Raw genomic sequence first — 8,234 nt, 5'->3', positions numbered from 1 at the left:
CTGGGGGAGGCGCTCCGGAGCCTCCGCAACCTGCCGCCGCCCCGGCCGCCCGTCAGAGCCGGCGCATCCCCCAGCCGGGGCCGGGGCACCATGAGCGGCCGCGTCGGGGACCTGAGCCCGCGGCAGGCGGAGGCGCTGGCCCAGGTGAGCCGGGCCCGGCAGCCGGGGGATTCGGGGTGGGGGGGGGAGCGGGGAGCCGGGGCCGCCCCCGCCGGCCTGCGCAGAGCCCAGAGCCGCCCGCTGCGCTCCGGCATCCCCGCGGCGGGAGCATCGGCCCCCCCCCGCCCCGCTCCCCCCGGCCCGGCCCGGCCCGGCCCTGCCCACCCTCCCGAGCGCGAACCCACGGGCCGAGCCCCCCGTGGCGCTGCCCACTGGGGAAGGGACCGTCCCGGGTGGGGCCCGGGGGTCTCGCCGCACGCAGCGTCCCACTGGCGGTCCCCCAGGACCGGGCACCGGCGAGGCCCCCGTCACCCTCCAGTCCCTCCGGCCGGTCCCTCTGGCACCTGGGGAACCTCCCGCGGCACCGCGGGGCTCCTGGCGCCCAGGGTGCCCGTCCGAACCGGCCAGCAGTCACCCACCACGCCACCCACGCCACCTTGGCAGCCGTGCCACCCAAAGCCACCTGTGACGCCTTCGCCGGCACCTCGCCAGGGCACCGGGGTTTATCCCGCCTGCCGGCGGGGCAACGCTGCCAGATTTCTCTTATCGCTGCCTTTTCAACCCAACCAAACTCCAGCCGCGGGCGATGACCCCGGCGGGATCCAGAGGCCGAGGGGCCGGTTGGGGCGCGGGGCCGAAACCCCCCCCCCGGTGCCAAGGCGAGCTGCAGAACCCGTCTGCCGGCACCTTGTTTTTCTCAGGGTGAAGCAGCTAATCCCGGGTTTAATTACACTAAATTCACCCGGAGATAATCTAATCAGCCTCATTAAGGCGAGGTCCCGGACTGGTACGGAGATTTGGGCCGTAGCCTGGCCGGGGTGAGCGGGGCCGCGTGCCCAGGGTGCCCCGGCACCCCCAAACCACCCCCTGTCCTGCAGCCCGACACCCTCCTGCCTGCTCTGGGGGGGCTGCGCCTCGCCGGGGTGTCACCGGAGCGGGGGGACACGCCGTGACCGGCTGGTGACCGGCTCCATCCCACCGGTGATGGCCGAGGAGGGGACCGGCCCGCCCGGTCCCTGCGGGGTGAGGGTGGCCGGTGGGACCCCCCCGTTCCCACCCCGGTGAGAGGGGCCCCGGCGTGGGGACACCCCGTGCTGGGCGGCTGCTGGGGACGGCCCCCCCCAGGGAGGAGATCAGAGACCGGCCACTCGTCACGGCCGCACGTGGCCGCAGGACGGGGCACGGGTGTCCCTTCTCTCCTCGGATATTTTTTTTTGGGGGGGGGGGGAACCTCCAGCCGTGGGGCTTTTGGGGGGGACCCCTCTGCCAACGGTCGCTCTTCTCCCCCCAGTTTCGGGAGAACCTGCGGGACGTGCTGCCCTCCCTGCCCTCCCAGGACGACTATTTCCTCCTGAAATGGCTCCGAGGTACCCGCGGGCGGGGGGACGCGTGGGGGGGGACACGTGGGGGGGGGCTGGCAGACCCCACGGGGTGGGGGGGGGCTGCGGAGCCGGGGGCCGCTGGCGGCGGGGCTGAGCTCTCCGCTCTCTTGCAGCTCGCTGCTTCGACCTGCCCAAGGCGGAGGCGATGCTCCGCAAGGTGAGAGGGGGCACCCCGCTTTTTTTTTGGGGGGGGGGGAAGACGACACCCTGCTGTACCGCCGCTGAGCTCCCGGTTGTCACCTGGGATGGGCCAGCGTGCCTCCGGCCACCACCCCAGCCCCTCTCTGCCGGTGGGGGTGACCTGCCCGTGGGATGCACCCCATCCCGTGGGATAGGGGGTCCCCAAATCCCCTCACCCCACCTCGCTCTGCTCTCCCCCCCCCCAGCACGTCGAGGTCCGCAAGTACATGGACGCCGATAACATCATCGCCTGGGAGGCCCCCGAGGTGGGTGTCCCCAACCCCAGACGGGAACGTCCCCCCTCGCCGGGGGGTGCGCGGCCCCCTGACCCCCCGTGCTCCCGCAGGTGATCAGGAAGTACATGTCGGGGGGGATGTGCGGCTACGACCGGGAGGGCAGCCCCATCTGGTACGAGATCATCGGGCCGCTGGACGCCAAGGGGCTGCTCTTCTCCGCCTCCAAGCAGGACCTGCTCAAGAACAAGTTCCGGGACTGCGAGGTGCTGCGGCACGAGTGCGAGCGGCAGAGCCAGAAGGTGGGTGCCTGCCTGCACCCTGCCTGCACCTGCCTCCACCCTGCCTGGCCCTGCCTGCACCCTGCCAGCCCCACCAGCCCATCTCCCCAGTGTCCCCACCAATCCGTGTCCCTGCCAGCCCCACAAGCCACGTCTGGTCCATCCCCACCACCCAGTGGCCTCCCCAGCCCCACAAGCCCACGTCCTGCCCAGCCCCACCACCGCAGCCCTGTCCCCGCACCCACACCGCCCCGCGACGCCCCTTCTCCCCACACCGACGCTTGGAGGAGGCTCTGCCCCGGGGGGCACCAGCCCGTGGGTCCCTGCAGCAGCCGGGCGCTGCCTGAGCCCCCCCCACCCGTCCTCTCGTCCCAGCTGGGCAAGAAGATCGAGATGGTGCTGATGGTCTACGACTGCGAGGGCCTGGGCTTGAAGCACCTCTGGAAGCCAGCCGTGGACACGTACGGGGAGGTGAGGGGCTCCCTGCCCGGCCCCCCCTTCCCTGGCGGGGACCACGGCCGTCCCTGGGCTATGGCGGTGACATGGTGACGCAGGGATCCGGGCTGACTCACGGCCCCAAGGAATGATGCAAGAGCAGATCCCTGCCGGTGCCCCGCACCCCCGTGGCGTTTGGGGTGGGGGTCCCGCCGCGGTCCCCCCGTGCCCTGGTGGGTACATGGGGTGGGAGGATGACCCGAAGCTCTCCCCGTCCCGCAGCTCCTGTCCATGTTCGAGGAGAATTACCCCGAGTCCCTCAAGCGCCTGTTTATCGTGAAGGGTGAGTTTGGCCCCGGGGTCCCACTCCCCCTGGCCGGGTGCTGACCCCCACCCTGACGCCTCCCGTTTGCCCCCCCCCCAGCCCCCAAGATCTTCCCCGTGGCCTACAACCTCGTCAAGCACTTCCTGAGCGAGGACACCCGCAAGAAGGTCGTGGTCCTGGGATGTGAGTCCTGACCCCCTCCCTGGGGTGTCCCACCCACAGGTGAAACCCCAACCCTGGGGGGGGGGCCACAGCCCCCCCAAACCCCGCTGTCCTCCACCCCACCAGCCAACTGGAAGGAAGTCCTGCAGAAGTACATCGACCCCGAGCAGATCCCGGTGGAGTACGGGGGGACCCTGACAGACCCCGATGGGGACCCCAAATGCCCGAGCAAGGTAGAAGCCCCCCCCCCCAACTCCGGGTTCCTCGGGGGTGCGCGGGTGGTTCCCCCCATCCCCACGTCCACCTCCTTTCCCTTCCAGATCAACTACGGGGGGGACGTGCCCCAGCACTACTACGTGCGGGACCAGCTGGCGCAGCACTACGAGCACACGGTGGTGGTGAACCGCGGCTCGTCCCACCAGGTCGAGTACGAGATCCTCTTCCCCGGCTGCGTCCTCAGGTCAGGGGGGGCTCCACGCCACGGGGGGGGGGGGGGGGATGGAGAATGGTGGGTGTCCCCAGGCCCCCCCCCCCGTGGGATCCCCACGGCTCTTTGCGGCACAGGTGGCAGTTCCGGTCGGAGGGGTCCGACGTGGGTTTCGGGGTGTACCTGAAGACCAAGATCGGGGAGCGGCAGCGTGCAGGCGAGATGACTGAGGTGTACCCCAACCAGCGCTACAACTCCCACCTGGTGCCCGAGGACGGCTCCCTCACCTGCTCCACACCCGGCATCTGTGAGCACATCCCCCTTCCCCGCGGTGCCACGAGGCTGGGGGGGGGGAACGGGATGGCGACCACTCCCCGTGTCCCTGACACCCCCCTTTTTCCCTTCCCGCAGACGTCCTGCGCTTCGACAACACCTACAGCTACCTCCACGCCAAGAAGGTGAGCTACAGCGTGGAGGTGCTGCTGCCTGACGCCGCCTCCGCCCAGCAGATCCAGAAGCTGGGGGACAGGCTCAGCGAGGTGGGCCTCAACCACAGCCCCTAGCCATGGCCCCGGCCGGGCCCCCCCACCGCGGGGGACACACACACCCCCCCGCCCTGGGTCCCACGGCCGGGCAGGCGGCTGCTCCGCGTCCCCAGGACGGGCGGGAGGATGGAGGGAGGGGGCTGAGCCCCCAGAGCTCACGGACCGAGGTTGGGGGGCTGAGCGGGGCTGGAGGGGGCCGGAGTGCCCGGGGGGGTGTGTGTGTGGGGTGTGTGTGGGTGTGTGTGGGTGTGCGTGTCCCCCATCTGTGCCTTACGTGGGTCCTGCGCCCACCCGCTGCTGCGTGGGGTGGGGGGAGTAAAGGGATGGACCGAGCTGGCCTCTCCTCTGGTTTTTGTCCCCCAGCCCCCTAACTGCTCCTGGCTGCCCCCCCGGCCCCATAACCAGCCCTGTGCTCCCCCAGCCCCATAACCAGCCCCATAACCAGCCCTGTACCCCCCCGGCCCCATAACCAGCCCCATAACCAGCCCCATAACCAGCCCTGTGCCCCCCCAGCCCCATAACCAGCCCCATAACCAGCCCCATAACCAGCCCTGTGCTCCCCCAGCCCCATAACCAGCCCTGTACCCCCCCGGCCCCATAACCAGCCCTGTGCTCCCCCAGCCCCATAACCAGCCCTGTGCCCCCCCAGCCCCATAACCAGCCCCATAACCAGCCCCAGCCCCTGCTGCCCCCCTCCGCCCACGTGAGCGCCGGTGACGTAGGGCCGCGCGCCCGCCCGACCCCGCCTCCGCGGCGGGGGTCACGTGCAGCGAGGCCCCGCCCTCCCGCCGCCATCTCGCGGCCGGGCGGAGAGCCCAGGCCCGGGCCGTTCCCGCCCTGCGCCGGCGCGCGTCGCGGGGCGGGGCTTGGTGACGCGCCCTCGGGGGGGCGGGGCGGGCTCTTGCGGCGGAGGCGGCAGCGCGCGCCATGGGGGCGGCGGAGCCCGACCTCTACCGGGACACGTGGGTCCGGTACCTGGGTGAGCACCGCGCCGGGCACGGGCACCGGGCACCGGGGACTGGGTACTGCACCGGGTACTGACACCCGGCACCGGGTACTGCACCGGGCACGGGCACCGGGTACTGACACCTGGCACCGGGCACTGCACCGGGCACTGGGTACTGCACTGGGTACTGCACCGGGTACTGGGCACGGGCACTGGGCACTGCACCGGGCACGGGCAATGGGCACTGGGTACTGACACCCGGCACCAGACATGGCACCGGGCACTGACACGGGGCACAGGCACTGGGTATTGACCCCAGGCACTGCACCAGGTACGGTGTCGGGCACCGACACTGGGCACCGCACGGGTACTGACACCAGGTACCGCACCGGGCACGGGCACCAGTACTGTGTACTGACCCCAGGCACCGCACATCGGGTACCGACACTGGGTACCGGGCACCGCACCGGCACTGTGCTGGGCACCGCGCATTGGGCACTGACACCGGTCAGAGTGCTGGGCAGCAGGCGCTTGATACCGGGCACCACACCGGGTACCGGCACCGGGCACTGACACTGCGCACCGGCACACGTCCTTGGGTACTGACACCGGGTACCAGCACTGCACACCGGGCACTGGCGCCGGGTACCGGTACCACACACCGGGCACCGGTATAGCACACAGCACCGGGTAACCGCACTGCACACCAGCACTGATACCGGGCACTGGCACCGGCACTGTGCACCAGCACCGGGTACCGGCACTGGGTACCAGGACCAGTCACTGTCCCCAGTACCGGCACTGGGTACGGGTCGCAGACACCGGCGCCGGGCGCTGTCTCCAGTCACCGACAGCCCAGCCGTGCCGGGGCAGCGGGGGTCCAAGGTGACCCGGCTGCTCCAACCCCCCCGCACAGGATCCGTCCCGGCCGCCAGCCCCCCCCCCCGCTCCCGGTGGCACGGGGACACCCCAGGGGACACCCCGGGACACGACCGTCCCCACTGACCCCCCCGACCCGCAGGTTACGCCAACGAGGTGGGCGAATCTTTCCGCTCGCTGGTGCCGGTGCCAGTGGTGTGGGCCAGCTACGGCGTGGCCACCGCCTACGTGACCGCCGATGCCATCGACAAGGGCCAGAGAGCCGCCGCCGTGAGTGTCACCCCCTCCCCGCCCCCTCCCCACACGCCCCCTCCCCGCTGACCCCCCCGTCCCCCCCCCAGGCCCACGCGCAGGACCCCGCGCAGGCCACGCGGGTGGGGGTGGCGGTGGTGGACACCTTCGTCTGGCAGAGCCTGGCCTCGGTGGCCATCCCCGGCGTCACCATCAACCGCCTCTGCGCCGCCTCGCTGGCCCTGCTGGGCGCCGTCACCCGCTGGCCGCTGCCCCTGCGCCGCTGGGCCACCACCGCCCTGGGGCTGGCCGCCATCCCCGTCATCGTCACCCCCATCGACAGGTACGGGCACGCAGGGCACCTTCTCCTCCCCGGGGCAGGGGGGTCCCCACCCCAGAGGGGCTTTGCCGGGGTCCGGCCGGGACGCGGCCCCGCGGGGATGGAGATTAGCGGGAGCCAGGGATTAGTGAGGTGAGGCTGCGCTAAGCCCGGTTTTGGTTGGGCTGAGGTCCCCCTGACAGCAGGGACAGAGTCCTGGGGGGTGGGGTACGGTTCTGGCCAGCCCCCCCTCAGCACAGCCCACTGACTGTACCCCGGGGACCCCCCAACCCCCTCTCCTGCCGCAGGACGGTGGATTTCCTGATGAACTCCAGCCTCCGCAAGCTCTACACAGCACCAGGAGAGCCCCCGGCCCCACACTGAGCCTCCCCCCCCAACCCCAGTTTGGGGAAACTGAGGCACGCTGCTGATTTTGGGGTGCTGTGACCCATCTACTGTGATCCCTCGCTCCGGTGATGGCACTGGAGTGACCACCCTGTCCCATGGCTGGTCCTAATAAACCATTTCAAACTTGACATCGTGCTGGGTGATGCTCAGGAACCGCGGCCATGCTGGAGCTGGTGGGGACCCATCACCCCATCCCCTTCCCAGGTGACTCTTCACCCTGGGATGGGTGGTTCCTGCACCCCCAGGTCCTAGCTGGAACCCCTCCATAGCCACCACCACCACCTCCCTCTGCGGACTGTCCGCAGGGAGCTGCCACCATGGCCAAGATCTCCAGGGACCCAAGCTAGGAGACAACAGCTCCAGCACCATGGGCCGGGGACGTGCCACCACACCCGGAAGCCACATTTGTGGCTTCCGGGTGTGGTGGCACGTCCCCGGCCCATGGTGGCATCTGCATGGTACCACCAGGAGAAGCTTTAGAGAAAACCACCTTTTATTGGTGAGGAAGGGGGTCACCAGCTCACGCCAAGCCCTGCCCCTGGCCACTGTAGTCCGGACCCACCTCACCCTCTTTCTCCAACTCTCTGGGGACCAGGGCCCCCACCACGCTCTGGAGCTCAGCGTGGAAGGGACAGTGCCGTCTCTGTCGCCGTCGTCCCCGCCGGCGCCCGCCCAGGCGCCAGATGGCCAAGGCCAGTCCCAGCAGACCCCCCACCAGGGCAGCTGCTACCAAGGTGCTGCCCACCAGAGCCAGCCCAGCCAGCAGGAACCTCTTCACTGTGCGGCATGGTGCTGGGGACATCAAAAAAATAACCAAAATTGGAGGTTCAGAGGGTACTTCGGCACCTGGGATGGGGGGTTTGGGGCAACGGGGAGAAGGTTGGAGGTGTCTGCTCACCTTCGTACCATGGCACCTTCTTCTGCACCAGCAATGGTCCAACCGTCTCTCGGTGGAGTGTCCCCTCTCCTGGGAACCCTGCAGAGGGACACGGCCCAAACAACCTGTCCCAGCCCCAGGAACACCCCCAAGACCCCAAAGCCAGGTGGCGTCACCCCACCCCAGCCCTGGTACCTGGCAGCTCTCTGGGGAGGATGTCACCAGGGGGACAGCCGGTGTCACAGCAGTGGCACAGGGCGCTCTGGGAAGGGTCTTCTGCGTTGTGCCAGCTGGGAGGAGAGGACAGAGGTGGGGGGGGGTCCTAGGGGTCCCCAGCCTTCACTGCAAGCCCCACGTGGTGTCATGCCAGCAGGTCCCTCCAGGTCCTGGTCTGGACATTGGCCACCCTGGAGGAGATGTCCCCCAGGTGACACCAAGCACATTC

The 8,234-nt window shown here is 70.1% G+C and overlaps 2 protein-coding genes across 3 annotated transcripts; both read left to right on the top strand.

Moving 5' to 3' along the window:
- SEC14L2 (SEC14 like lipid binding 2) lies at positions 1–4,461 on the top strand. 2 transcript variants are annotated; one of them, XM_054844291.1, is made up of 12 exons: positions 1–144; positions 1,451–1,526; positions 1,655–1,698; positions 1,928–1,987; positions 2,068–2,256; positions 2,611–2,706; positions 2,953–3,013; positions 3,095–3,178; positions 3,284–3,390; positions 3,478–3,617; positions 3,722–3,891; positions 3,996–4,461. In XM_054844291.1, exons 1-12 carry the CDS (start codon positions 91–93, stop codon positions 4,145–4,147), a joined length of 1,233 nt encoding a protein of 410 aa, XP_054700266.1. In that variant the 5' UTR covers positions 1–90; the 3' UTR covers positions 4,148–4,461. The 2 variants fall into 2 exon arrangements, with proteins under 2 accessions (XP_054700266.1, XP_054700267.1); XM_054844292.1 differs by lacking the exon at positions 2,611–2,706.
- A 524-nt stretch (positions 4,462–4,985) lies between these two features.
- MTFP1 (mitochondrial fission process 1) lies at positions 4,986–7,040 on the top strand. Its single transcript, XM_054844461.1, has 4 exons — positions 4,986–5,108; positions 6,097–6,224; positions 6,296–6,528; positions 6,813–7,040. Exons 1-4 carry the CDS (start codon positions 5,057–5,059, stop codon positions 6,886–6,888), a joined length of 489 nt encoding a protein of 162 aa, XP_054700436.1. The 5' UTR covers positions 4,986–5,056; the 3' UTR covers positions 6,889–7,040.
- Positions 7,041–8,234: the final 1,194 nt, after the last annotated feature.

The sequence above is a fragment of the Grus americana genome, chromosome 16, assembly GCF_028858705.1.
Source record: "Grus americana isolate bGruAme1 chromosome 16, bGruAme1.mat, whole genome shotgun sequence".
NCBI lineage: Eukaryota > Metazoa > Chordata > Aves > Gruiformes > Gruidae > Grus > Grus americana.
This window is presented reverse-complemented; position numbering and strand designations above follow the sequence as displayed.

Bases quoted from the DNA above. Each gene is read 5' to 3' on its own strand.
- MTFP1 (XM_054844461.1), top strand. From the start codon at position 5,057: ATGGGGGCGGCGGAGCCCGACCTCTACCGGGACACGTGGGTCCGGTAC. The intron at 5,109-6,096 runs GTGAGCACCGCG...CCCGACCCGCAG, and splicing joins CACGTGGGTCCGGTACCTGG to GTTACGCCAACGAGGTGGGC. The intron at 6,225-6,295 runs GTGAGTGTCACC...TCCCCCCCCCAG, and splicing joins AGGGCCAGAGAGCCGCCGCC to GCCCACGCGCAGGACCCCGC.
- SEC14L2 (XM_054844291.1), top strand. From the start codon at position 91: ATGAGCGGCCGCGTCGGGGACCTGAGCCCGCGGCAGGCGGAGGCGCTG. The intron at 1,527-1,654 runs GTACCCGCGGGC...GCTCTCTTGCAG, and splicing joins CCTCCTGAAATGGCTCCGAG to CTCGCTGCTTCGACCTGCCC. The intron at 3,391-3,477 runs GTAGAAGCCCCC...TTTCCCTTCCAG, and splicing joins ACCCCAAATGCCCGAGCAAG to ATCAACTACGGGGGGGACGT.